Source organism: Rattus norvegicus, chromosome 5, assembly GCF_036323735.1.
Source record: "Rattus norvegicus strain BN/NHsdMcwi chromosome 5, GRCr8, whole genome shotgun sequence".
NCBI classification, from domain to species: domain Eukaryota; kingdom Metazoa; phylum Chordata; class Mammalia; order Rodentia; family Muridae; genus Rattus; species Rattus norvegicus.
The window spans coordinates 62,672,930-62,700,308 of NC_086023.1; the positions used below are offsets into that span (position 1 = coordinate 62,672,930).

Consider the following 27,379-nt stretch of genomic DNA (forward strand, 5'->3'; position numbering starts at 1 on the left):
AGTTTATATATATATATATATATATATATATATATATATATATATATATAGAGAGAGAGAGAGAGAGAGAGAGAGAGAATATGGCCATGTTCATTACCTTTCTCACTGCTGATGATCTACCTGACAGAAGCAATTTCGAGTTGAGTGTACTGGGACATGCCTTTAATCCCAGCACTTGTGAGGCAGAGAACCGTGGATCTCTGTGAGATCAAGGGCAACCTGTCTACATAAAGGGTGCTGGGACAGCCAGAACTGCAGAGAGAGATGCTGTCTCAACAAACAAACAAACAAACAAACAATAAAAACTTTTTTAAAGGATGGGCTTAATTTTGACCCATAGTTTGAGGGTGCAGTCCACTGTGGTGGGGAAGGTAGTGGTCACAATTTGTTTGCTTCTTTTATTCAGTCCGGTGCATGGGGTGGTTCTGATGCTTTGATCAGGAGTCTGCTGGTGTACACTGAAGGTCCTGTTCTCCAATTGGTTCTCGATCAATCAATAAGGATGCTAGCAGCCAATGAACTTGACGGAATAGGCGGGTCTTCCAGTTTTCCTGAAGGCAGGCTAGCAGACACAAGGGAGGAGAAAAAGATTCGCCACGCTTCAGAGAGAAAAAGAGCCACCAGCCATGTGAGATCTATGGTGGAACGGCCATTGGCTTCTTCCCTGACTGGGCCTGAGGTAGCAGGCAGGAGATTAGAGACCAACTGAGCTGAGGGCAGATTTCCAGTGCTGAGCTAGGGTAACTGAGCAACAAAAGTTGGGGGCAGATTTAGACTGAGCTGGGAGTGAAAAGAAGGCTGGAATAGCTGAGGAAGGCTTAGGAGAGGCTGGCCACTGAGCTCAAGCATATCAAAAATAAGCCAGTGTGTGTGTGTGTGTGTTTGTGTGTGTATGTTTGTGTGTTTGTATGTGTGAGTTATATGTGTATGTTTGTGTGTGTGTGTTTGTGTGTTTGTATGTGTGTGTTTATATATGTGTGTTTGTATGTGTGTGTTTATATGTGTGTGTGTGTGTGTGTGTGTGTGTGTGTTTGTGTATGTCTTTTATTTGTGGATCTGAAGAATCCTGGGTGGGGCTGGTAGTGCTGTCTGCCCAGAGCTTAAGCTGGGTAGGAGGGATTGCGTGCTACAGTCCAGAATCCTGCTCATTGAACGGTGTTACTCAACATTAGGTTGGGTTTTCCCTCCTCAGTTAAATCTCTCTGGAAAGTCCTCACACACACACTTCTCAGGCAAGTCACAGTCTAGTAGAGTGCAGAGTCCAGATTAAGCTACCACGGGGATCTGTGTGAATGTGACTCTCACGTGGTCTGCCAGGCCTTTGAGGCTCCTTTGACCAAGCGTGAGTGGGGTTAGGATTTCTTCTTGCTAAGGAACATAGCTGCTTGGAACCCATAAGTACTTCTAGCATCTAGCAGACTGACGATGTTCTGTGGCTTACTTCTGAACTGATATGACGGGCTATCTGTGGAAGAGTGGGAAACCATGGCGACAACAGAGGGGGGACACTTAGATCAGTAGAACTGAGATTTCTCAGGCTTTGCAAGCATTGGAGCATGGTCACTACACACTACCCAGCCCTTACTGTCTGCAGCAACAGCAGAAGCGGTACTTTGAATATATTAAATAATCACAGTCCTCATTTATGATACTTTTTAAACGTCCATTTATTTTTCTCTCATATATTCCATCCCTACTGCAGTCTTCCCTTCCTTCTCTGTTCCCAGTCCCTTCTTCCCAACCTCCCTTCTCCTCCAGATCTACTCCTAATGGGATTCAGAAAAGGGCAGGCCTCCCAGGGATAGCAACCAAACCCAGCATATCAGATTACAATAAGACTAAGCTGGACAAGGCAATCTAGTAGGAGGAAAAGGGTCCCAGAAGCAGGCCAAAGAGTTGGAGACAGTTCTACAACCATAACATACATGTGGAGGACCTAGGTCAGTCCTGTGCAGGCTCCCGGATAGTTGGTTTACTCCGTGAGCCTCTATGAGCCTTGGTTAGTTGATTCTGTGGGTTTTCTTGTGGTATTCTTGACCCTCTTGGTTCCTACAATCCTTCCTCCCCCTTCCTCTTCCACAGAATCCCTCAAGCTCTGCCTAATGTTTGGCTGTGGTCTTTGCATCTGCTTCTAGATGAATCTGAATGAAGCCTCTCTGATGATGGCTATCCTGGGTTCCAGTCTTCGAGTACAGCAGACTTTTGGGTTTTGTTTGTTTTTTGTTTTTGTTTTTACCAGTCAGGTTTTTTTTTTTTTTGTTTCTATCCTAGGTCTCTGGGCTTTCCAGTCTCTGGTTCCTGTCACTCCAGGTAGTGTCAGGAGTGGATCCCTCTCAAGTACAGGCCTCAAGTTGGATCAGTCACTGGTTGGCAATGCCCACAAGTTCTGAACCACCTTTTCCCTAGCACATCCTGCAGGCAGGACAAGCTGTAGGTGGAAGGTTTTGTGGCTGGGTTGGTGTGCCGTTCCCTTTGCTGGAAGCCTTGCTTGGTTACAGGAGATAGCCCATTTAGGTTCCATATCCATTGTTACTTTGCTAGGGTAACTCTTGTCACTCCTTAGCTGCCAGGCTAGCTCAGTCAGTAGAGCGTGGGACTCTCAGTCATGAGATGTTTTGCCTTCCTTTCAAAATTACAGAAAGACAAAATCCCAGCGCTCTGAGGAGGCAGAAGCAGAAGGATTGCTTTGGTATGGCAGACTCTCTGAGCGTCATATTCAGTCAGAGATTCTGCCTTGAAAAGTAAGGTGAAGAATGATAGAGTGTGGGCTGTTTGTTGTTTTTTTTTTTGTATGCATACATGCATTGCACATACCTGTGAAAACACACCACACATGTACATGATAAATAAATAAATTTCAACCATTTAACGTGTATGTCTGGCCCCTTCTATCTAGACACACAGCTAATTGGAAGGAAGGAAGAGCACTGGATGATGCTTGGAATCTTTTTTAAGATTTATTTATTATATATAAGTACACTGTCGCTGTCTTCAGACAAACCAGAAGAGGGCATCAGATCCCATTATAGATGGTTGTGAGCCACCATATGGTAGCTGGGATTTGAACTCAGGACCTCTGGAAGAGCAGTCAGTGCCCTTAACCACCGAGTCACCTCTCCAGCCCGATGCTTGGCATGTTTAATCCTTAAGATATTGTCTAGTCCTGAATACTGAGACCAATGACATAGTTGTACTTTCTGGGTAACTGTGATGCCTGTTTCTCACGGGGATCTGCAGGCATCCCTGAAAGACTTGTCTGGGCCTTCGTGGCCAAGACACTGTGAGTTCATGAATCAGCAGAATATCTGCAGAGAGCCCCACCTTAGTAATCAGGGAACCCGGGTTCCAGTTTCTGTCCCACTACTGAAAAGCCATTTGGGATGAGAGGGTTGGAGAGGGCAGCCTTGTGACCTCTCTCTTGGAGACTGTTTTTGATTATTTCTGAATAGGAGGACTGGAATGATTGTACCTTTGGCATTCTGTGAGTTGTCAAAGTTATGTCATTTTGACCTGCTTTTCTTACGAGAATAGGGATTCAGTTGACCGGTCTGGAGTTAGAGAACGGCATTGTGTGGTTCATGCCTGCCACCCCATTCAGGAGACCGAGGCAAGGAGCACTGGGAGTTGGAGAGCAGCATGAACTGCATCGAGATCCTGTTTCTAGACAAATAAGTAAGTATATAAGAATATATACATAAATAATAAAATAAATGAAGTAAAATTATATATGCGAGAGTTAGGAGCCATTTTCTTTGAGACATTTGCTATTTAGCTCAGGCTATCTCTGAACTCTATGTAGCCCGGACTACTCAAATTCATGATCATTCCCAAGATGATTGGCCTGAGAGTTGTGTGTTTTTCGTATTGTCCATCCCCCTGTGAGTGCTATTCCTTTTCTTGCCCACATAGAGCAGAATTTCTTTTCACCAGCAGGGTTGACAGCCTGGAGCAAGAGCCCACTTCCCTGGGTGTTAAAAGAAGGGGCTGCCCATAATCTTCTATTTGCATTGAGCATCCAGTAGGGCCATCAGTCACTGGGGCTTTCTTATGGACTCGCGTTCACTCCGTGGACCGGGGTTTTCAGCTGTACGCCCCTCTAAGGTAAGGGCTGAAACACTTAGCTTCATTCATGTTTCTGCCTATAGCAGCCAGAGCTCATGCCTTTGAATAAAATGACACGGTCCTTAATTTCTCCTCAAGCCACTAGGTGTCGCCTTCATCTCAGAGAAAGAGTGTCCGTCCTCAGCGTCCGAGCACTCCCTCTCTGCTGGGGAGCTTTTAGCTTCTTGGTGCTGTGATTTCTGGAGAAGTGGCTTTAAGGGGGGCCGGGGGGCGGGGATGGGGGGGGGAGAGACTGGCTGTCTGCACGGAGGACAGTGTGTTTATGTGCGAGTTCTTTATGACAATTTGAGAACTCCCCAAGGTGCCATAGCTGTCCCCTTTGCAATGATGTCATCTCTCACAAGCTGTTCCTCCAGATGGGGTCAGCCCTCCAGATGTGGGGTACCTGGATGAACTTTCTAGCCTGGAATTTTAGGAATGAGGTGGAACCCTAGGTGGGGTACAATAGGCTTTGATTGCCGAAGCCTCTTGGGTTTAGTCAGTCCTTAAGCTTCTACCAAGTGTGGCTCAGGAAGACAAAAGGACAAGGCCTTGGAACAGATGGTTGGTAGATCCAATAGACATGTCTCCAGGCCATGGAGACTGAAACAGAGTGGAGAGTTGAGTCCCGGGAAGAGGGGGGACTCATGGACTTCGTAGAGTCCAGAAGAATGGAGTCCTTTGGTGCCATGAGGGTCCTGGTTTCCTCCTGACTGAGGAAAAAGGTCCCTGGCATTGAGGAGATGGGTAGAGTTTTCCCTACCCAGGAATACATAAATGGATACCCAGTGTTTGTGGGTTTCGGACAGTTTCCTGGAGACCGGAGCATCTGCGAAAATCTGATCGAGTGAATGGATCCTAAGAAAAGTGGGGTGTCCCGGGAGAAGACAGGCCTAGGGGGTCCCAGGCATGAGTGAGATGGAAGCGGTCCTGTGGACAAGGGGCTTAGGGGAAGCAGAGGAAGGCCCTTCAGGGTGGGGACGCCCAGGAACCTCGCTGGCCTAGAGGCCCGGGTGCTGAGCCCCTGGGGCGCTCACCGGGTGGTTCGGGGACTGGAAGGTTTCTGGGCGCCGGGCAGGGGTGGGGGGAGGCAGCAGCAGCCGGAGGGTGGGGCCGGGCGGGGAAGGGAGAGGAGGGGAGGGGGAGGGGCGGGGTCGGGCGGCCTGCCGGGGAAGTCACACTCGGCCGCCGCCGCGGGCGCAGCGAGCGGAGACGCGCCGGGCCGAGGCGACCTGACCTGGACGAGCGGCGCGCGCGGGGGCCCAGGCGGGGGGCGGGAGGCAGCGCCGGGCAGCGCGGGCCGCGGGGCCCGGGAGAAGCGGAGCCGAGAGGAGCGGGGTACACGGGCGGGGCTGCCGCAGCTCCGGATAGGACCAGCGCCCCGGCCCGTTAGCCCAGGCAGGAGCTTCAGGAGAAGCCGTCACTGGGAGAGTCACCCCTGCCTTTCCCTCCCCTCTGGCCCAGGCCTCGCTTCGCTCCCTGCCTGCCCATGTCCCAGTCCTTCCGCGCCGGGCGCCCTCCCACCTCAGCCCGGGGCTTTGGCTTTTCGCAGCTCTTTGCCCTCCAGGCCGGGTCAGCTGTGAGGTGTCCCCAGGCCGTTTCTTTGTACCAGCCTCCCCCAAGTCCCTACCCCATCCCAGGCTCATATCCCCCCCTTCTTGGCTTGGGATTGTCAGGCTACTTCACCTCTCACTGTCCTCATCCCCGTCGCAGGCCCCCTTGGTCCCTTCCTCCCTCTGCCACCCTATCCTTAGTCCTTGGACCTTGCTGTAGGCTGGTAGCCCACTCCTTCCCGTCCCAGGCTTCCCCCCATCCTCTTCTTTCGTGGTCCCCAGCACTTTCCGTATCCAGGCCGACTAAGCTTGTCCCCACTTCTCTTCCTGGCCCTCTTCCCCAGACTCCAGGCTGGGTGGCGCTTGTGCCTGCCCAGTAGGCCAGAGCAGCCCCTGGTTCGGGGGACCGTGGGTCAGCTGCTCTATCCCCATGGCACTGCCATCCCTGCTACTGGTGGTGGCAGCCCTGGCAGGTGGGGTGCGTCCTCCGGGGGCACGGAACCTGACGCTGGCGGTGGTGCTGCCAGAACACAACCTGAGCTATGCCTGGGCCTGGCCACGGGTGGGTCCTGCTGTGGCACTGGCTGTGGAGGCGCTGGGCCGGGCACTGCCCGTGGACCTGCGGTTTGTCAGCTCCGAACTAGACGGCGCCTGCTCTGAGTACCTGGCACCACTGCGCGCTGTGGATCTCAAGCTGTACCATGACCCCGACCTTCTGTTGGGCCCTGGTTGTGTGTACCCTGCTGCCTCTGTGGCTCGCTTTGCCTCGCACTGGCACCTTCCCCTCCTGACTGCGGGTGCAGTGGCCTCTGGCTTTGCAGCTAAGAATGAGCATTATCGTACCCTGGTTCGCACTGGCCCCTCTGCGCCCAAGCTGGGTGAGTTCGTAGTGACATTACACGGGCACTTCAATTGGACTGCTCGGGCTGCTTTGCTGTATCTGGATGCTCGCACAGATGACCGGCCCCACTACTTCACCATCGAGGGGGTGTTTGAGGCCCTGCAGGGCAGCAACCTCAGTGTGCAACACCAGGTGTATACCCGAGAGCCAGGTGGCCCTGAGCAAGCCACCCACTTCATCAGAGCCAACGGGCGCAGTAAGTGTGGCCCGGAACAGGGGAGGTGGGCCACTATGTCCCTGGAGTGCAGCACAGAAAGTAGACGGAGATAGGAATGGGAAAGCTCTATGTAATGATTGGGATGGAGGAACTTAATGAGAACAGAGCTCCTGGGAGAGAGCCTAGGTTAGGAGGAAGTCTTAGCGTCCAAATCAGAGGTAGGCAAGGCTGAGACAGGGACTGGGGTTTGAGTAGGGGATATGGGTGATGTCTGCTCTGAAATGTGCACCTGTCTGTGAGCGGAGACCCCTTAGATTGGAACACAAGGTCTCTTGGTAACAGAGGGATGACTCTATGAGTTCAGGTTTGGTGGTGGAGAGCAGGTAAAGCTCATACAAAAATTGCGAGCACAAGTGCTTGTGAGTCTAGGGAAAGGTAGGCAGGAGGGGGCCATGGGGGCTGGGAAGTATACCAAACACAGCTCTGGGGGAGGGGGCTTGAGACATCACTCTTATCTCTGGGGTCTGGAGTCAGGCTCTGACTTGGACCAGATGGTCTATCTGGCCCAATGGCACTTACAACATGAGCTGTAAGTGGGGGATGATGGGAACATCTGTTGGGTGGTTGATGGGTAGAGCACTCTCTTGTAATAGGATGACTGGGGTGGGGGGTAGGCTGGATGCTGTCTTAGGGTGCCCTTCTGTCTGTCCTGTGCACTCCCAGTTGTGTATATCTGCGGCCCGCTGGAGATGCTTCATGAGATCCTGCTTCAGGCCCAGAGGGAGAACCTGACCAATGGGGACTATGTCTTCTTTTACCTTGATGTCTTTGGGGAGAGTCTACGAGCAGGCCCCACACGTGCGACAGGCCGGCCATGGCAGGACAATCGAACCCAGGAACAAGCTCAGGCCCTCAGAGAGGCCTTTCAGGTATCTTTGGAACCCAAGCTAGAGATGGGAAGACCTAGTGTTTGGAGGGTCTGTTTCTGACCCCCCTGAAACCACTCCCTACCCCCAAACGTGGTGTGCTATGGAAGTGAAATGGTCAAAACTTTCTGTGTCTGGTCTCATGCTTCCTTCCCAAGATTTGTGACTGTTACTTGGTGTGCTTGCCAAGACTGACTTTGGCCACCAACAGAGATTTTAGGGTGCTTCTCTAAGGGTCAGCAGTGAGCTAGAAGGCAGGAAGGGAAAGACCTAAGTCTTGTCCTGGAAAGGGCTGCCATCCTCGTCAGAGAGGCGAGGTGAGATTATAGTACAGTGCTCGAGGAAAGGAGACCAGTTTGTTCATGAGCAGGTCCCAAGAGACAGTGGTTCTGGAGGGATGGTGGATCTGGGCTTTTGTAAATGAAATGAGTCTGTTGTCATTGTCATGGTGCATGCCACATTCACAGATAGGACAGGGATCCAGAATCCTGTGCAGGGGACAGATGGTTTACATGAGTGACCTGGTAAGAAAGCTTGTTTTTTGTTTTTTGTTTAAGTATTTTTGAGTCAGCGTCTCAGACTGGCCTTGAACAAATACTGGCATTGTAGACATGGGCTTTAAGAAGGGTTCACCTAAAGCACATCTGGGAAACAAAGTGACAAAGATACACTCAGATTAAGAGAACTGGGATTAAGTGTTAAGGGCTGGGATTTGAGTTTAGAGCTTAGTGTCCTTGACTTTTTTTTTTTGTATGATAAGACATGTATATCATAATTCAGTCTGCGTTAGAAGAGGAGATCAGCTTGTAGTTCAGCAAAGGGTGAGGTCATAGGGCTTGAGCTAAGATGATGTTAGGAAGAATGGAAGGGAATTAATATATGAAAGGCCTTGGAGAAGAAAGTCAGTGCTACCGTGCACTTCCCGTCTGTACCCAAGCTTTCAGAGACCTGCTCCCAGAAGAAGAAAATCCCCTCTTAAGACCTTGGGAGTTAGCTCTCTGCCTGTAACTTCAGGAGTATTTCTTGATGTTCCCATGCAGAGAAGTTCAGCACACTTACTCCTTGTAGCCCAGGCCCCCTACCCTCTTGTCTGTGTCACTTTTTGATCCTTCAATGTGTATTTTTTGGTCCTTTTGTGTGCAATTTTTGATCCTTCAGTGTGCATCTTTTGATCCTTTACTGTGCACCTTTTGATCCTTCAGTGTTCCCTTTTTGATCCTTCAGTGTGCACTTTTTGATCCTTCAGTGTGCACTTTTTGATCCTTCAGTGTGCACCTTTTGATCCTTCAGTGTGCACTTTTTGATCCTTCAGTGTACACTTTTCGATTATTTTGTGTGCATTTTCTTTTCTTCCCTCATTTTAAACCTCCCTCTTGAGATCAGACCTCTGAATCTCCATCTGGTTTCCTCACCGGTCTTCACTGACTTGTGTATGTAAATGTTTCCTATTTATTTATCCACGGCCCTCAAAAAGTATTTGAGGTGGCTTACGGGATGAGGTAAGATTCTTCCCACTCAGAGATTCTTTGGTTCTAAGGAGAGTATACATGGCCTGGACCTGGGTGGCCATTCTTCTCCAGTGAGTAAGTTTTATGCGGCTGTGATTATATATTAGGTTGTGAATGGTGACCGTGTCTGACTGTGAATGACGTATCTGTTTGCATGCCTGCCTATTAGTCTGTGACCGTCATTCTTGAGCACGGGGCAGTGACGGGACAGGTTTTGTTTACGTTGTAACCTTTTCCTGAAACAACCAGCTTACCTGTGTCTATATAATGATTCTATGTTCTGTAAGATTCCGAAATCTGAGCTGCATCTCTCATTCTGGTGCTTAACTCTGCTTGTTAGAGAGCACACTGTTGAGTTCATATTTGAGTCCCTCAGAGGCCAACTAATTGTTAGTATTTACTGAATACCTGTTATGGTCTCATAACCTTTCTTGGTACTGATATGTACACAGCCCACTAGAAATGCACTCCGTCTTTTTTGGAGTTTACAGTTCGTAGGCGAGACAGACCAGAGAGAAGCTTACTCAGTGGTGATAAGGATTTCCAGAAAAAGAAAAACAGTTGAGTGGCATGGGAAGGAAAGGGGGCTGAACCTTAGCTGGTTCAGGCAAGGCACGTCGGTACCTTTCCTGGGTCACAGGGCTCCATAGCCCTCTGGGTAGGAATTTCTGTTTTGTTTTTTTTCTCTATGTTCAGGAATTCAACCTAGGGCCTTGTGCCTGCCAGACAGGTGCCCCTGCCTCACTATGCTACATATATGGTTGTCATCTTTAAGCAGAAGAAAAAACGATCTTCCTTGTGTGAGAATTACCAGCAAGCAAGAGACCCCAACACTTAGACCAGGGAAGAGAACGATCTGGTCAGCTGACAGCTCTATCAATCAGTTCATTCTCGGTTCCTCCCCTCACTGTAGGCCTCATTTGGACAGGAAAAAAGAAGATTTTGTTGTTACAACTTACAAGAAACAGGCAGTGGGGGATAAGCTGGAGAGAGATGAGGCTTGGGGTGGGTGGGAGTGAGGCATCTTGGGAAAAGCTTCTCTCTTTCATTGCCAGAGGGGAAGGCAGCATGGAGGTCAGTAGTCAGCACTGGCCAGAACAAAGGAGCAGCAAGCCCTTCCTCCAGAGATGCTTGCTGGTCCCCTTAGGTCTCAACCAGGCCAACCCAAGGCAAGGAGGCCGTAGATACCCAGAACCTTCGTAAGGGGCTGGAACATCAAGTTAAAGGTGCCAGCGGGCTCTGGGTACCAGCTGCGGAGGGGAGGGAAAGAGCTGAAGTTACGTGTATTGATAGGTTTCTACTTTCTTGTTCCGTTGTCACGGCCCGGCACAGATTGCATTCACCTTTGCACTCCTTGTATCTAGCGCGTGGTAGATGTTCAATGCATGTGTTTTGAGTCAGATTAAAATGTACGTGTAGGGGGAGGGGCTAGATCTAGGAATTGTTTTAGAGAGCCGACCTTCCAGGCACCATAAACCAAGATGATCAACTAGGACGGACGGGTAAGAGAAGTCAATAAAGTGGATGTGAGAACGCAAGCAACCAGGCTGAGAGGTTTCAGGTTTGCACTGAGCAACTGAGAATGCAGGTTAGAAATCCTGAGCCACTCGTGCGCACAGTGGGAAACACTCCCACAAGAAACACTCCCACAAGAAGGGAGGAAAGGAGCTGTGTGTGCTCTGTGTGTGTGTGTGTGTGTGTGTGTGTGTGTGGTGTGTGTGTGTGTGTGTGTGTGTGCTGTGGTGTGTGTGTGTTATGTGTGGTGTATGTGTGTGGTGTGTGTGTGTGGTGTTATGTGTGGTGTATGTGTGTGGTGTGTGTGTGTGTTATGTGTGGTGTATGTGTGTAGTGTGTGTGTGTGTGTGTGTGTGTGTGTGTGTATGTGTGTTTGGGGCACTTATCTGTAATCTCAGCATTTGGGAGACTAAGGCAGGAAGGTTGCTGAGAATTTGAGGCCAGCCTGGGCTACCAGGTAAAATCTTATCTCAGAAGAGACAGCAACAAAATAGATAGTAGAATGGGCCATGGAAGGCAGGCTCGTTCCTGGAGACCAGTCATGGTTTCTTGGGGCCATGGCTGGCATCACCTTCTGCTGTGCTCAGAGCAGGTCTCAAGGTGGGTGGCACACTCCTGGCTTCCTCCTATTGAACTCCTCTGTTTTGGCAGCGTCCCTTGTTTGATTTCCACTTGGGGCCACTATGAACTGGGACTCCATAGCTACCGTTACCTTTTTAGTCCCCGAGTAAGTGCCCGGGTTGTTTTTGTTTTAGGGTTGGTTTTCTTTCTTCTTCTTCTTCTTCTTCTTCTTCTTCTTCTTCTTCTTCTTCTTCTTCTTCTTCTTCTTCTTCTTCTTCTTCTTCTTCTTCTTCTTCTTCGTAGCTAGTTAGTAACCACAGCAAAACATACTGGAATAGCCATTTTTTAAGCACAGCCTTGGGATCCTGGGGGCCCCCAGAAATCCCTTTAGGGGACTGTGAAGTGAAAGCTGTTTAAAAATAATGTCAAGATGTCACTGGCCTTCACCGATGCTCTCCTATGATTGCACAGTTGGATTTTTCTAGAGGCCACACCACGCGGGGTGATGTCACCTCTCTGACAGCCATGGAAAACACGCTTGTGCATTCTTGCTTTTTCATAATTTTTCAGGCTCTGTTTTAATTTTAACTTCTAATTTGGTAACTATTGGTAGATATAAAATTTCTTTGCAGTTCTCAATAAGTTTTAAGAGGGGAAAAGACTTGTGCACGGCTAGCTTGTGATCCCAGCACTTAGGGCTTGAAGCAGGAGGATTGGGAACTTTAGGCCAACAGCAAAACAAGGAGAGACACCAAAACAAGGACCAGAGAGATGTCTCCGCAGTTAAGGGCACTTACTGCTCTTGCTGAGGACCCAAGTTCAAATCCCAGCACCCACATCAGGTGGCTCACAACCTCCCATCACTCCAGCCCCAGGAACTTCCAATGCCTGAGGGTGTGTACAAACACACACACCACATCACAGACCACACACACACACACACACACACACACACACACACACACACACACACACACCACACCACAAACACACACAAAAGGGATTCAGAGATTATGAAAATTTTTGTTTTTAAGATAGGGCCTGCTGTGTAACCCAAATTGGCCTTGAACTCTCAATCTCTCTGCCTCAGCCTCCAGAATTCTGGAACCCATGGCAAAAAAAGTGATTCCTGCCAGCTTAGGGGTGAATCTTCAACCTGCAGAGTTAGGGTGTCTAGAAATGTTAAAGCGGACTATCAGTCTTTGTTGAAGTACAAATTGTGCTACTCTGATGTTTTTTCGACTCTTGGCTTGACCATGTCACTTGTCAACACTACCATACATCTCTATTGGAACAGGTGTTAGTGAAGGAACCCTTTTAGCCTGACCCCAGGGGCACTTCCTGTCTTCCCTCCCCCTAGGGCTTCCCTTCTCTTTTTCTCCTTTCCTTTCTCTTGCCTGGGTGTGAATATTAAAAGGGTACCATCAAGCATGCCAGTCCCATAGTAAGAAAACTCCGGTTTAATATGACGACTGCATGCTAGAAATGGATTTTATGATTTCTTTCCTGGAACAAATTGATAGATCACAGGTGATATATTGAGTATGTCTGTGTGGTCCACATGTGCTTTCTGTGCTGAGAAGAAGCAAAGCTGGTAGAAATGGCCAGATTTTGAGATGGGGGTCTTGCTATGGAGCAGTGATTGGTCTGGAACTCACTGTGTAGACAAGGCTGGCCTTGTTCTTTTTTTTTTTTTTTTTGGTTCTTCCCCCCCCCCCCAAGCTGGGGACCGAACCCAGGGCCTTGCGCTTCCTAGGCAAGCGCTCTACCACTGAGCTAAATCCCCAACCCGCTGGCCTTGTTCTTATAGCCTAACTTCTGCCTCAGCCTCTTGAGTTCTGAGATAACAGATGTGAGCCAGCATACCCAGCTTGAAATGGCGGATTTTGATCTATTGATTTACACAGAGTCGTATGTCACAAAGGATATTGAATTGATCTCTTACACTGAGTTGCAAGTCCAGTTTCCTGTCAGAGCAGTCTCATTTAGCTGCGTGGTCCCAGGTTGGATACCCCTTACAGCTACGGAAGGGGGTATATGAGACTCAAAGGAGCTAGTCAGGCAGTTTAATGAGGGACAGGGATGTGGTGATTCGTGTCAGTCAAGTGCATGTGTGGCTGAAACCATCATTTGTGTGTCTGTGCAGTGTGTGTGGGCACGTGGCTCACATGACACACGTGCCTCTCGGTGAGCATGCTGTCTACAGTGGATGTTTCCTGTGTGCACAGTAAGTTAAATTCATGTTTCTCAGAGATGGAATCACCTTCTCAAAGCATTTCTCTCAGGGTTTGAAATCTAATTCACTGAGAGAGTCACTCTGAACCGGTGACCCGCTGTGGGAAAAGCCAACTTTTAGTGGATGACACCATCAGCATTTAATGCTGCTGGGACGGAACTGTAGCCCTGGCTGGGATGGAACTCACCAGATCTGCCCACCTCTGCCGCCTGAGTGCTGGCATCAAGGGCGTGTGTCACCAACGCCTGGCCACAGAGTGGTGGTTGTTCTTGATAGTGGTGGGTACCTTGAAAGTGTGGGGCAGAGGAGTGCCCATGAGAGTGACAGCCTGGCAGGAGGCCTGATGCTGGAAGGGAGGCAGGGAGGTCGATGGACTGAGTTTGTAGATGGAGTTGGTTTCATCCTACGGACACGTTTCCAGAGCCAGCCCTACCTGTCTTTCATAGAGGGGCGCCACTACTCATTTTCATACGCACCCCAGAGTTTGGCGCGCTCCAGAACCCCTCCCTCGTGCATGTGTTACCCGCGTGTGGTTTTAGCCAGTTCTCCTATGCGATCTCTTCCCCGTGTACTGTGGTGCAGACTGTCCTGGTGATCACGTACCGAGAGCCCCCGAATCCCGAGTATCAGGAGTTCCAGAACCGCCTGCTGATCAGAGCCCGGGAAGACTTCGGCGTGGAGCTGGCCCCATCCCTGGTGAGTAGATCTCTGAGAGTCACAACAGGCTGTGAGGAAGGGATTTCTCCTGGAGTCCTTGATCATGGAGCAAGCCCCATTTCAGGCTGTCATTTCCATCCAGGATTTTACCCTTCCAACCGTGGGACTGACCCTTGGACCAACCCTGGGTCCGGGTGGATGGGGAGGGCATGGTAGGGGTGGGAGGAGGGCGGTAAGCTGAGAAAGTGGGGAGGCACTGGGACAGGGCAGGAGTAGAAGAGAGAACGGGAAGGGGGCATTTGGAGAGCGCTGCTGAAGTTGCTGTCCTCAGATGAACCTCATTGCGGGCTGCTTCTATGATGGAATCCTGCTCTATGCCCAAGTCCTGAATGAGACAATACAGGAAGGGGGCACCCGGGAAGATGGACTTCGAATTGTGGAGAAGATGCAGGGACGAAGATACCATGGTAATGAAGGGCAGGGAGTGGAGGCCTGGGGACTGACAGCAGGCTTAGGAGTGCGGTGGGCAGAAGAAATACTCCAGGGTGCTGCAGGGAGAGTCAGTGAGGGTGGACACTTACGAAGAACCAGTGTGGGGAGAGACTCTGAGACAACGAGATGGTAGGACAGGAGGAGAGAGTGGGCCAGGGTTAGATCTCAAAAGTGAGGGGCACCCTCTTTTATCTTAGGTGTAACTGGACTGGTTGTTATGGACAAGAACAATGACAGAGAGACTGATTTCGTCCTGTGGGCCATGGGAGACTTGGAGTCTGGCGACTTTCAGGTGACGGGGGAGAGGACAGGGAGGAGGGATTGGCCCTAAGATCCAGTGGGGACAGAATCATCGGCTCTGGGGGACAGGAGCTTGCTTCCTGGGCTGGGCCTTCCGGACGGTGGGGTGTCAGGGAGAAGGCTGGGGCAGGCCTGTGGGCCCAGCGCTCTGCTTCCTCACAGCCTGCAGCCCATTACTCAGGAGCTGAGAAGCAGATTTGGTGGACAGGCCGGCCAATTCCCTGGGTGAAGGGGGCCCCACCTTTGGACAACCCCCCCTGTGCCTTTGACTTGGACGACCCATCCTGTGATAAAAGTGGGTGTGTGCAGGGACTGGGAGCAGTCCCCCCTCTTACCCCGCCCCCGCGCTCTGCCCCTTCCTCACTGACACCCATTCCCACTCCTGGCTGTGTATTATCTGTGTCTGCCGCTCTCTTCTCTGTCCCTCAGGAAAGCTCTGTACCTCCTGCACCTGTCTCTTTGCCCTTGGGCCCCCTCCAGTCTTTCTCAGGGTCTCTCTGTCTCTCTCTCCTTCTCCCTCAGCTCCACTTTCCACTCTGGCAATTGTGGCCCTGGGCACGGGAATCACTTTCATCATGTTTGGTGTTTCCAGCTTCCTAATTTTCCGGTGAGTTCTGGGTTTTCCTACTCCGTGTGTCCCTCTTGCTACATGGCCTCTGGCTGAGGCAGGTGTCCCTGTTGTGTGGCTGGCAAGTCTCCCAACCTGGTGTGGGATTCTGGGACTAGCAGCTTTCTCTCTGGCCTTTGGATTTGGTTGCCCTTCATCCTAGGGATTTATTTTGCTTTGGTTTGTAACCTGGGTAAATGAATTGTTTTGTTCTTGTTGCCGTTGTGTTTGTTTTGAGATAAGGTCTTGCTAAATAGCCTAGACTGGCCATGCACTCAAGATTCTACTTCCCCACACTCACGGACGTGCGTCATGGTGCCTTGCTTGAATACTGGGATTTTGTTTGAGATAAAGTTTCACTGTAGAACTGGCCTGTCTGGAAACCACTGTGGAGACCAGGCTGCCCCTGAAATTCTCAGGGATTTGCCTACCTCTGTCTTTGAAGTGCTGGGATTAAAAATCTCCTCTACCGTGCCTAGCTCTGAATTCGAATTTTTAAAAAAATTGTTTCTATTTATATCTCTCCTGTGTAAATGTATGCCACCCACACACATGTATGGGTGCCTATAGAGGCCAGAAGAAACCCATCAGCTCTTCTGGAGCCTAAGTTACAGGTGGTTGTGAGCTGTCCCAGGATGGGTGCTTGAAATTGAACTTAGGTCTCCTGGAAGAGCAACAGGTGCCCCTGACCACTTAGGCTCGTTTCAGCCCTGGAGTACTGATTTTGGGTAGAGTTAGGGTCAAAGGTGAATTTCTATGCACTGGTTGTGTGTCGTCTCCCCCCCCCCTTCTCCTTCCTCACCTCATTCCCACTGAAGTGCAAGGCATTTTCACTTGGGAAATCTGAGACCAAGTCACCAAAAAATTCTATGTGTGGTGAGGGTGCACGTCCTGATTTGTGGAAAGAAATGTTTCACTGTGTCGTCACAGACTGGATGTCCTGACTTAGCTGTAGGCTGGGGTCAGAGCAGCTCCCTGGAAGAGTACTTGCCTAGCATGTTCCAGGCCATAGGTTTAACCCCTAGACCAGAAGAGAGGAATGAAGAAAGAGGAGAGGGGAGGGAAAGAAGGGAGAGAGAGAGAGAGAGAGAGAGAGAGAGAGAGAGAGAGAGAGCTGCGTGTGGTGGTACACATCTATAATCCCAACATTTGGAAGGCTGAAGCAGGGAGATCATTATTAGTTCAAGGCCTAACTGTACCCTGTCTCCAAACCAAACCAAACCAAACCAAATCAAACCAAACCAAACCAAACGGAACCAAACGACTTTGCCGTTGACACTGAGTGTCCATGTCCCAGTCCTGTAACTGTTGAAGCTTCCCTGCAGCTTGGTGGGTGGCAAGACAGGGTTTGGCAGTCGCCTGAGGTACGCAGTCCTTACAGAAAACTGATGCTGGAGAAGGAGCTGGCTAGCATGCTGTGGCGCATTCGCTGGGAAGAACTGCAGTTCGGCAACTCGGATCGATATCACAAAGGTGCAGGCAGTCGCCTGACGCTGTCGCTGGTGAGCCCTTGGCCCTGCACCTTCCTCTGACTTCCTGTTCCCTGTTCTCTCTCACCCTGGACCTTTCCCAGCACATTGGCTTGTAATGATAGACCCGAGCACCACCACCACCACCATCTAATGTTCCTTTCATCCTTCCGCCTCCATGTTGCCCTTGGCCCCAGCGGGGATCCAGTTACGGCTCGCTCATGACAGCCCATGGGAAATACCAGATCTTTGCCAACACCGGTCACTTCAAGGTGAAGAGTCATCTGCTTGTTCTGGTTCCCGACCATTTCATTGTGTCTCATCCCCATCTGCCACCTCTGCCCCTGAACCTCTGACCCTCATAGTCCCCGCTCTGTTCCCAGCTAAGTTCCGGGGTGTTCTCAGTTCTCCAGCATTTCTCGGATACTCCCGAGGCTCAGTTTCTTTTTCTATTTCCACCCCACCTTAGGGAAATGTCGTTGCCATCAAACATGTGAATAAGAAGCGCATTGAGCTGACCCGGCAAGTTCTGTTTGAACTCAAACACGTACGTACTTAGGGCTGAGTGGAAGGTGAGGGGAAACAGGAAGAGGAAATGAGGGAACCATGGTCCCCTGCCTAACAGGGTCGGGGCTTATTTACCACTGATTCTCAGTTGCAGTCATGAGTAAGAGGAAGATCGTTGCTCACATTGGTGCTTCTGTAGTTACAGGGTTTTTTGTGAGACAGGTTCTCTCTGTGAAACAGCTGTCCTGGAACTTACTATGTAGACCAGGCTGGCCCCGAACTCACAGAGATCTGACTGCTTCTGCTTCCCCAGTGCTGGGACTAAAGATGTGCGTTACCATGCTGGCCTCTGCATTTAAATTTTTTTTCTTTTTTTCTTTTTTTCCGGAGCTGGGGACCAAACCAGGCCTTGCGCTTGCTAGGCAAGCGCTCTGCATTTAAATTTTAGAGCTGTCAATTCTCTTGTTTTTTTGTTTTTTCCTAGATGAGAGATGTTCAGTTCAACCATCTTACTCGATTCATCGGAGCTTGCATAGACCCTCCCAACATCTGCATCGTCACCGAGTATTGTCCTCGGGGGAGCTTACAAGTGAGGGACAGGTGTAGGAGACTGTGGTGGGGTAGGGGAGATCCCAAAGTCACCCTGTGCCAAGGGGCAGCCGTTGAGACTGGGGACAGATGCTGATCTCTTCTGTGTCACTGTCAGGATATTCTAGAAAATGACAGCATCAATTTGGACTGGATGTTTCGCTACTCGCTCATTAATGACCTTGTGAAGGTGAGTCTTCTCCATCCTTTAGAACGCGTCAGTTGTTTGGTCTTTGCTGTAGTTTCTCTCCCGGACCTCTAACAGCCGTGCTCTTTCCAAGTTCTCTCTTCCTGTGGTTGAGTGACACAGGGGTCCTATACCCTGCGAGGTTCTCGTCCTTCTCTCCCAGATATCTTAAATGTTTCTCTAGTGTCTTTTTACCTCAAGAGGAACATTAAATATTATATTAATATTTAAATATTAAATATATTAGCTATATATAGCTGGGCCTGCCGTCATATGGGAGGTTGAGGCAGAGAGGCTGCTCTTTGAGCTTGGCCAAGGCTTCATAGTGAGTTTCAGGTATTGCATAACAAGATCCTATCCAGAAAAAGAAGACAGGCAATACAACCAAACCAAACGGTGAAAAGACATCCTATAGTTGGATGTGGCTGGTGCACATGTATAATCCCAGCACTCACAGAGACAGGAGGATTGGGTGTTCGAGAACAGCCTGAGCATCATAGTATATCTGTCTCAAAACGAGCAAATGAAGAAGTCAAGTGAGGTCTCCATGCATTTGTCTCCAGTTATTTTCCACTTTAACCAATATTCGCCGTGCCTATAGCTAACTGCAGGAGAGGTGTCTATTTGACTATAATTTCTAAATTTAATCGATTGTTTCTAGAGACTGGGTCTCTCTGTGTAGCCCTGGCTGACCTGGAACTGTCTCCGTAGACCAGGCTGACCTTGAACTCGAGATGTGCCTGCCTCTGGCTCCTCTGTAAGGGGATTAATGGCGTGTGACAATGTTTGTAGCTCTGACTTCTTTTGGAGACAGGGTTTCATGTTGCCTAGACTGGCTTCAAACTTACTATGTAGCCAGAAATTGCTTTGAACTCTGACTCTTCCACCTCTATGTCCCAAATGTGTGCACCACCACGCCTGGATGCCTGGTTAGAGACTGAAATCTCACACACACACACACACACACACACACACACACACACACACACACACACACACACACTTCGTTAAACTAAGAGAAAGGAAGGAAAATTGCACTAAATCTTTATTCTATTCCAATAGTCAGCTTTTTTAAATGACCCGGAGGCCCACGGATGGTGGGAGGAGGACACAGGTGAATCTTGCGTGGGTTAGACGGTGTTCAGAAGACGATGGTCTAACGAGATCACATGACTGTGCCTGACGCTGGCTCTGATTTTCTGCCGAATTCTCAGAAAGTTTTCTAGAATTAATTTATGCATATGAAAGTTTGCCGTCAAGTGAGAGAGGGAAATATTAGGGAAAGCCAATGCAGATTTCCACAGGAGGTGTGAGGGTAAACGTGAGCTCCAGGGGTGCTTTACACTTTCCGCTGCAGTAGAGTCACTGGCTTAGGCATTCCTTCCTAAACGTCTTGAGGTACTCAAAGAATACCTCGGACTGTTTAAGGCCAGAGCTTAATTTACTCTTGTGATTCTGCTCACCACACAAGAGCTTCTGTCCTTGGCTTGGCCGTTGTTGTCCACCTCTGTCTAATTTTTCAAATTTTGCTGACTTACTGTAGCCTTCTTCACTACTGTGTGGTCTAGCATTCCTGTAATAGACCCATTCTGCTCCCACTGTGACCTGCATCCTACATGCAGCTACACACCAGAGTCACAACTGCCTGGTTTTCTATGGTGCATCTAGAGACGAGCTATGTCTTGATCTGTGATATCAATGGTAGCTAGGGGTGTGAAGCCGATTAAGGTCCCATAGTTGTTTGGCTGCTCCCTCCACTGTTCAGCAAGCTGCCATTTTCAGGGAAGTTACTGGTGGCTCTCTTTGTCCCTCACATGCATTTCCTCCTATCCCTGGAGCCTGATGCTTCTATGCTATTTACATTGCTAAGGAATGGCTCTCCCACTCTGCCTGCTTCCTCCAGTAGAGGCACCGCAAGAGGCATCATCCCAACTCAGCTTGTTTTCGACGGTCTCAATCAAGATCCTTTAATTTCTAATGCTTTGGGGTTGGCGGTCTGAGTATCTTTACGCAGTGAGCCGGATCATGCCATGGGCTGGGGTTGCCTAAGCCAGATATGATCCAGGCCCTTCCTCTGAATCCTGCAGGGTATGGCCTTTCTCCACAACAGCATTATTTCATCTCATGGAAGCCTCAAGTCCTCTAACTGCGTGGTGGATAGTCGATTTGTGCTCAAAATAACGGATTACGGGCTGGCTAGCTTCCGATCAACTGCTGAACCAGATGACAGTCATGCCCTCTATGCCAGTGAGACTGCTCCCTGTGCCACCCCACACGTACCATCCCCTCCCCCACACTATCCCCTCCCCCAACACATCCCCTCCCCCAACACCAACCCCTCCCCCACACCTCCTCCCCCTGCCACCTACCTTTTATGTCACTTCCTCCCGGGGAGGATGTAGGAGGTCGAGCAGTAGCAGTAACATGAGGAAGAGCCAAGGTGGAACCTAGCCAGCCTATTCCCTCATTGCAGAGAAGCTGTGGACTGCTCCAGAACTTCTTAGTGGGAACCCCCTGCCAACCACGGGCATGCAGAAGGCGGATGTCTATAGCTTTGCCATCATTCTGCAGGAAATAGCGCTCCGCAGTGGTCCTTTCTACTTGGAAGGCCTGGACCTCAGTCCCAAAGGTGAGGGAGTGGGTTGCCATGCACCGTCCCTTCTGCTAGGGGAGCCTGAGTCTTCATTCAAACTTTCTGTCGCCCTTAGAGATTGTCCAGAAGGTGCGAAATGGTCAGAGGCCGTATTTCCGGCCAAGCATTGACCGGACACAACTGAACGAAGAGTTAGTTTTGCTGATGGAGAGGTGCTGGGCCCAGGACCCAACAGAACGTCCAGACTTTGGGCAAATCAAGGGCTTCATTCGCCGGTTTAACAAGTGAGAGGGACGGAGGCTCAGAGGCTCCCGGGGACAGAAACCTTAGCGTTCTTAGTGGATGAGGCTGGTGTGCCCCCAAGGGTGGGTTGGATAGGAAGCCCTGTTAGTCTTGAGGACCTTGGAGCAGGTGTGATATCCTGGCCTCCCTGCAGGGAGGGTGGTACCAGCATATTGGACAACCTCTTGCTTCGCATGGAACAGTATGCCAATAACCTGGAAAAACTGGTGGAGGAGCGCACACAGGCCTACCTAGAGGAGAAGCGCAAGGCTGAGGCTCTGCTGTACCAAATTCTACCCCAGTAAGACCTTCGTCCCCCTTCTCCAGAAATTGCCTTGTGTTTTCTTATCAACCTTCTGAAAATGTGCATGCAACCCTGGGAACCCTGCTATGTGACTTCATGCCACAGTAAGCCCTCCTGGCTACAGGCTAAATGCTCTCGCTTTGTCTCCTAATGGGCTGAGCTGTCTTTCAGCTTCCAGTCCCTCCTTCTTGGGGGCGCTGTTCTTCCTCACCTCTGTCTGAGCAAGTGTATGCAAAACTATTTCAACTGGAACTGCTTAGTCCCATGTGGATCCTCTTACAACACCTTACCACTTTCGCATCCCAATGTGCACTAGGCTAGGTGACATCTTCTCGGCCACTTTCCTTTTCTTCCACCAAAGCCGACTTTCACTCTATAGCTTGGCAGTGCAGTAGCCATGCACCCTGCCCTCTCCCTGCCACTCTTTCCTGGAGCTGGGCTGAGGGGTACCCTCTTGCTTCCTAGCTCTGTGGCAGAGCAGTTAAAACGGGGAGAGACGGTTCAGGCGGAGGCCTTTGACAGTGTCACTATCTACTTCAGTGACATCGTGGGCTTCACAGCGCTGTCAGCTGAGAGCACCCCCATGCAGGTGAGAGCTGTGAGCAGGTGTGGGTGGTGCTGGGTCCTGGGAGCCTCCCTGGACTAGTTTGCTCTAGAGTTCTTTTGTCTTTTGTCTTGAGAATTATTAGGAACTTGGGCACAAATTTCAGAGCCTCTGCTTTCCCATCCTGTTAGGTGGTGACACTTCTTAATGACCTTTATACCTGCTTTGATGCCATAATCGACAACTTTGATGTCTACAAGGTGAGAGCTGGAGCCGGCCTCCTTCTAAGACCCATTTGAAACCCAGTTTCCTGAGCCCCACGTGCCATATCCACTCCATAGTCAGCGCTCCCCATGTTTCTCCAGCATCCTAGTGTTCTCTAGTGGGTGTGATTCTAGCAAACGTGGACACTGGTATAACGCCCGTGGTTCCCAGGCTTCCCTGATCACAGTCACATGCTTTAGTCCCCCTCTCTCTGGGGTATTAGTGATATAGACAACTGGTCTCTCCTTCCAGAACAGTCACAGAGGATGCGGGCACAGACTGACTATGGTGTGTGTGTGTGTGTGTGTGTGTGTGTGTAATATATGAATGCATGTTATAAAGATCTTCGTTAAAGTCGCTGAGTTGGCTTCCTTGCCCTCGGGACTGAATGTGCTGCATTTGAATATTGATTTTACAGCTGCCTGTGCGGCCTCAGGCAGGACCAGGATGTCTCTGAGCTTTGCTTGTTACAGCAATAGCAGCTGATTGCCAACTGGTGGGCTGGGGAGATGGCTTGGTGGGTAAAGGCACCAAGGCTGGTTGGTGACTTAGGGTCAGTCCCTGGAATCAACGCCCACAGGTTGTCTGCTGACTTCCACACTCATCACCTGCCTGTCATTCCCAGTGCTCAGGGGGCTGGGACAGATGGATCGTGAGTTCAAGATCAGCCTTGGCTATGCAACGAGACCCTATGCAAACATAAATGAGGATCTCTTAAAGCTTATTCTACCCTTCCTGATGTGTCTCTAACGAAATTCCCATGAATGCTTTACTCCAGCTCGTCCATTGTTTTTATTTCCTTCTATTTATTTTATGTCTCCCTCCCTCTCTGGAATGTGTGTGTGTGTGTGTATCTGAGTATGTGCCACATGTGTACAGTTGCCCCTGGAGGCCACAAGAGAGTGTCGTATGCCCTAGAACTTGAGTTACAGGAAGTTGGAGCTTCTACGTGGGTGCTGGGAATTGAACTCAGGTCCTCTTGAGGAGCAGTCAAGTGTTCTAACTACTGAGTCCTTTAATCTTCCCTTTAAATCAGGTGGAAACCATTGGGGATGCCTACATGGTGGTATCTGGCCTTCCGGGCCGAAATGGTCAGCGCCATGCACCAGAAATTGCTCGAATGGCTCTAGCATTACTAGATGCAGTTTCTTCCTTCCGCATTCGCCATCGACCCCACGACCAGCTAAGGTTACGCATAGGCGTCCATACTGGTAAGGCTGATTCTCACCTGGCCCTACAGTCTACTTTTCTGGATCTCTCCCAACCAGTTTGTTTTTATAGGGCCAGTCTGTGCTGGGGTTGTTGGCCTGAAGATGCCCCGGTACTGTCTTTTTGGAGACACAGTAAACACTGCTTCTCGAATGGAGTCTAATGGTCAAGGTGAGCTTTTAACAGCTTTTAACTCTGAACTTGACCTGGATCTGTCTTGCTCTTTACTTTCCAGAGTTCCTCCGTCTTTCACTATTGGATAGTTCTGAAGTGCCCCATTCTTGAGCACATGTTTATTCTTATGTGCTCTGGGAGGACTGGGGGCTTTCTGAAGGGTGGCTGGCTGCGTAAAGCACTCTCCAGTACTGACAATTCTTCTTTTGGCTTTGCTTTGACTCTTCCTCCCCCCATCTGCTCCTGGTCTACATCACCCTAGCTCTAAAGATCCATGTCTCCTCGACCACCAAGGATGCCCTGGATGAGCTAGGATGCTTCCAGCTAGAACTCCGTGGGGATGTGGAGATGAAGGTGATGGCGGGCCATGGGGGAGTGGATCATGGGAGGATGAAAGTAGGGGATGAGAGGGAGATAAAAGCACTGACGCAGAAGGGTCTCAACTATGTTCGTTCCCCTGCCTCCAGGGAAAAGGAAAAATGCGAACTTATTGGCTCTTAGGAGAGCGAAAAGGACCTCCTGGACTCCTGTAAATCCCAAGCAGACAATTTCTTGCTGTTGGTACTTGGATGGGCAATGGTCACTGTGTCTCCACTTGACAGAAACAGACGTCATATGAGATGGAAAATATGCATATACACAATCCCCCTGCCTTATCTGGAAGTCATATAAGCCCTCTGCCGCTCAGCCTTGTACATATGCCTGCCCCTCCCTATCTTGGTCCTCTTCCTGCCTTCTGTAAATACCTGTATCTAGACCAGAATATTTTGTCCAAGTATAAAACAACAACAACAAATCATGGTGTCATTGTCTGGGGTCCAGGCCATTCCAAGAGAAGAATACTGAGTGTGGGCACACTTACTCACAGAATCAATGAATTAACAGCTGCAGGATGAGAGTGCTTTATGTAAAACCTACATCAAGGACAGAGAATCAACTCCATCCAAAGTACGTCTGTAGTATAAATAGAAATGGATTCCAAATCCCATGTCTGCTTCCCACCTCAATACTTAGAATGGAGTTGTTCTCTTCCTTCTATCCCCCTGCCCTCCCTGACAGGCAAGGGAAGACATTACCCCCATTTGGTGGGGGCTGTTCTCCAGTTCGTAAGGCAAAGGCTGCCCCAGCGACAAGGATGCTGGTGTTGAGAAGCTGTAGTTCTTCCGGAATGGAGTGTCCAGTGTCCTGATGCTATTGACACCCTGGAGGAGTGCCAGGATCAGGAAAGGTGCCACCCTTCCCCAAGCCAGATTAGAGCCTCTCCTGCACCCCAGTACCTAGTGACCCCCACACACCCGTAGCTGTGCTGCGTGCTGTATCCAGAAGGTTTCAGGCTGTTCCTGGCGGTAATCATGAGGCTGTGAGGGAAGAGATACTGAGTAACTCCTGCCCCTTGGCGCTCTCTAAACATCTGGGCTTGCTGCTTTCCCACTCCTGGGCAGAGCCGAGCTATGCAAGCAGGGCAGGCTGGGTTCTCACCTTTGTTGGGGCAGGAGGCCCTGTTCCTACCAGCTCCACTCTGTAGTCATGGTGTGTTACCGACTCGGTCTCAGAGAGTTTCCTTGTAGGCTCCTGCTCTCTCTGCACCTCTTTACTATGTAGCCATGGGAGAGGTCAAGACCCTTTTCCCAGTTTCTCTCCTCCCCTTCCCCCTTCCCTGGTTCTCACCAGATCTGGTGTTGCAGGAGTATCTCCAGCATGGCTTCACGCTTCCCTGCGGGAGGACAGAAGAGAATCTAGTCAAGTACTAGCTCTAGAAATGAGTTGAGGAAAGAAGGGGAATCTTGGGGTTTGCCCTTATAGCCACCAAACAATCCACGCTCCCACCAGAAAAGTCCTATCTCCTTTTCTGCCTCCTGGGCTCTTTCTGGTCCCCCGTTTCTCATGCTTCACACCTCGAAGTGGATAACAGGTGTGTCTTGGGAGCTGGTATGAGTCTTTCTGGGTGGTGCTAGAAGGCATGGGCAACTGAGGTTGCAAGGTCAGCAGACCCTGGTGTCCGTGTCGGAAGAAATAACTCTCTGAGCCGTCTTGCAATGGTGGGATTTGATCCAGCTGGTTGGTGGCTCTCTGTGGACCCCATGTTAAGTAACTGTGAGTTCCCTTTCTCACACTGACCCTCATCACAAACTACTGGCTTCCCTAGGAAGAGAGAACAGACCAAACCTTCCTACCTCTTCCTGCCAGTTGTAGAGGAGACACTGGCCACGTGGCTGTGCTTTGCAGAGAATTTTCTCATATTCAACCTCTGGACGTTTACGTGGCCCTCTTACTCCAGGTTCCCTGACTTGTACAGGTTCCCAGGTGTGTTGCGGCTTCCAGTGTATGTTCTGACCCCAATTAGGGAACAGATCTATTGGGATGCATTTGAATCCTTGAGGAATGTAGGTCCTGAGCTTAGTTCCAGGTACAGGCTCAGCAGGCTCAGGTCTAGGAGGAAGACCGGGTCCAGGGGCAAGAGCAGTTCCAGAGGAAGAAGAATCGGGTCCAGAGACAGAAGCAGGTCCAGAGACAAGACTAGGTCCAGAGACAGGAACAGGCCCAGAGGTGGGACCCGAGCCCTGGCTAGGCTCAGAGCTAACACCAAAACAAGGGCCAGAGCCAGAGACAGAGCTATGAACAGAGCTATGGCAAGGATAAGAAGTGGCAGGATCAGGGTTTGAGCTGAGGTCTGCGGTATTACAGGGATCCCGAGGAATATAAGAAACATAGAGGGGCTGAAAGCCAAACCTCCCATGGCCCCTCGGATGGGGTGCGGGGCAGGTTGCTTCATAAAGACTGTCAGAGGAGGGATCTGTAAACACACAATACGGCGAAGGAACTCCTCGACATACTGCAGATGATGGGGCAGCTCCGGTCTGTACGGTAGGCTTAGGACTGCTACCCGAAGAAGGAATGGGTTCTGAAGTGGACTCTAGTCCTTCAGAGCTGGGCTGTATATCAAAAGATCTGAAAAAAAACAAAAACCCCGAATTCATCAAGGTTGTCAAAACTGCTGCAAAGTTAGTCCGTTGACCTCCCTTGTTCTCTTTGGCTCTTACCGTGTCAAAGATCCCTCTGTGGAGTCGGTGGTCTCCATTTTCAGACTCCGCCTACCGGGTTGCCATAGAGACGGCAAACAACTTGTTGAGACTGCGCACTAGAGCTGGGCGGACCTGGGGGTGGCCAGTAGGAGAAATAAACAAATACTTTCCACCGGCGGAAGTTTTAGACTTGGTGCTCTCCAATAGTCCCGGCTCCAATCTGCCTCACCTGGGCTTTTAACGTTCCACTAATCTGACCCCTCCCTCGCCTCCATGCCCATCTTGATTAGTTCTAAGGTGACTAGGGGATGCACTGGAGAAAAGCCCAGGATTGCATCAATATGAACTCCGGTTTGGTTCATTCCCTAAGTTGAAAGAGCAGTGTGTATTTTTTTTTTTATTTTAAACAGTTTAAGGATGAAAATATATGAAATAGGAGATGAGAATGCTGCTGTCTTCGGTAGGAGTGCTTGCTTAGCATGCCCAAGGTCCTGGATTCGATCCTTAGCACACATAGAGAGGCAGATAACAGCGAAATGGAAGGGAATATGGTACAATAGACGTGTCTCTGTCTAGTCATCCAGGCAAATTTCTACTGCTATTTTTTTTCCTAGTCGTTTGACCCAGAATGGACCATTAGACACTAGCAGATCTGCGCCATATACTCCTTTAACCACTGACTGGGTCTTACGATCTTTTATTCTGACTATGGTCAAGAGAG

At 50.0% G+C, this 27,379-nt stretch overlaps 2 protein-coding genes across 5 annotated transcripts; one reads left to right on the top strand and one right to left on the bottom strand.

The window, feature by feature from the left end:
- The first annotated feature begins 5,267 nt into the window (after positions 1 to 5,267).
- On the top strand, positions 5,268 to 24,431 carry Npr2 (natriuretic peptide receptor 2). 3 transcript variants are annotated; one of them, NM_053838.1, is made up of 22 exons: positions 6,013 to 6,751; positions 7,436 to 7,641; positions 14,041 to 14,154; positions 14,447 to 14,582; positions 14,805 to 14,899; positions 15,070 to 15,202; positions 15,430 to 15,514; positions 16,896 to 17,016; positions 17,181 to 17,255; positions 17,453 to 17,530; positions 17,975 to 18,079; positions 18,197 to 18,268; positions 20,353 to 20,512; positions 20,739 to 20,894; positions 20,974 to 21,142; positions 21,295 to 21,441; positions 21,910 to 22,033; positions 22,180 to 22,248; positions 23,289 to 23,463; positions 23,534 to 23,632; positions 23,898 to 23,989; positions 24,103 to 24,421. In NM_053838.1, the coding sequence occupies exons 1-22, from the start codon at positions 6,085 to 6,087 to the stop codon at positions 24,166 to 24,168; spliced, it is 3,144 nt and encodes a 1,047-aa protein (NP_446290.1). In that variant the 5' UTR covers positions 6,013 to 6,084; the 3' UTR covers positions 24,169 to 24,421. The 3 variants fall into 3 exon arrangements, with proteins under 3 accessions (XP_006238072.1, NP_446290.1, XP_063143136.1); XM_006238010.5 differs by lacking the exon at positions 17,181 to 17,255 and having other exon boundaries at positions 5,268 to 6,751; positions 24,103 to 24,431; XM_063287066.1 differs by lacking the exons at positions 6,013 to 6,751; positions 7,436 to 7,641; positions 14,041 to 14,154; positions 14,447 to 14,582; positions 14,805 to 14,899 and having other exon boundaries at positions 15,070 to 15,206; positions 24,103 to 24,431.
- A 90-nt stretch (positions 24,432 to 24,521) lies between these two features.
- On the bottom strand, positions 24,522 to 26,735 carry Spag8 (sperm associated antigen 8). Of its 2 annotated transcripts, NM_001173555.1 has the most exons (7): positions 26,677 to 26,735; positions 25,810 to 26,584; positions 25,531 to 25,705; positions 25,304 to 25,349; positions 25,115 to 25,229; positions 24,931 to 24,993; positions 24,522 to 24,837 (listed from the first exon to the last, which is right to left on the bottom strand). In NM_001173555.1, the coding sequence occupies exons 1-7, from the start codon at positions 26,712 to 26,714 to the stop codon at positions 24,646 to 24,648; spliced, it is 1,404 nt and encodes a 467-aa protein (NP_001167026.1). In that variant the 5' UTR covers positions 26,715 to 26,735; the 3' UTR covers positions 24,522 to 24,645. The 2 variants fall into 2 exon arrangements, with proteins under 2 accessions (NP_001167026.1, XP_038966155.1); XM_039110227.2 differs by lacking the exons at positions 25,531 to 25,705; positions 26,677 to 26,735 and having other exon boundaries at positions 25,810 to 25,908.
- Positions 26,736 to 27,379: the final 644 nt, after the last annotated feature.

Bases quoted from the DNA above. Each gene is read 5' to 3' on its own strand.
- Npr2 (NM_053838.1), top strand. From the start codon at position 6,085: ATGGCACTGCCATCCCTGCTACTGGTGGTGGCAGCCCTGGCAGGTGGG. The intron at 15,515-16,895 runs GTGAGTTCTGGG...CAGTCCTTACAG, and splicing joins TCCAGCTTCCTAATTTTCCG to AAAACTGATGCTGGAGAAGG. The intron at 20,895-20,973 runs GTGAGGGAGTGG...TGTCGCCCTTAG, and splicing joins CCTGGACCTCAGTCCCAAAG to AGATTGTCCAGAAGGTGCGA.
- Spag8 (NM_001173555.1), bottom strand. From the start codon at position 26,714: ATGGAGACCACCGACTCCACAGAGGGATCTTTGACACG. The intron at 26,585-26,676 runs GTAAGAGCCAAA...GTTTTTTTTCAG, and splicing joins ACAGAGGGATCTTTGACACG to ATCTTTTGATATACAGCCCA. The intron at 24,838-24,930 runs GTGTGTGGGGGT...GCACTCCTCCAG, and splicing joins AGCACGCAGCACAGCTACGG to GGTGTCAATAGCATCAGGAC.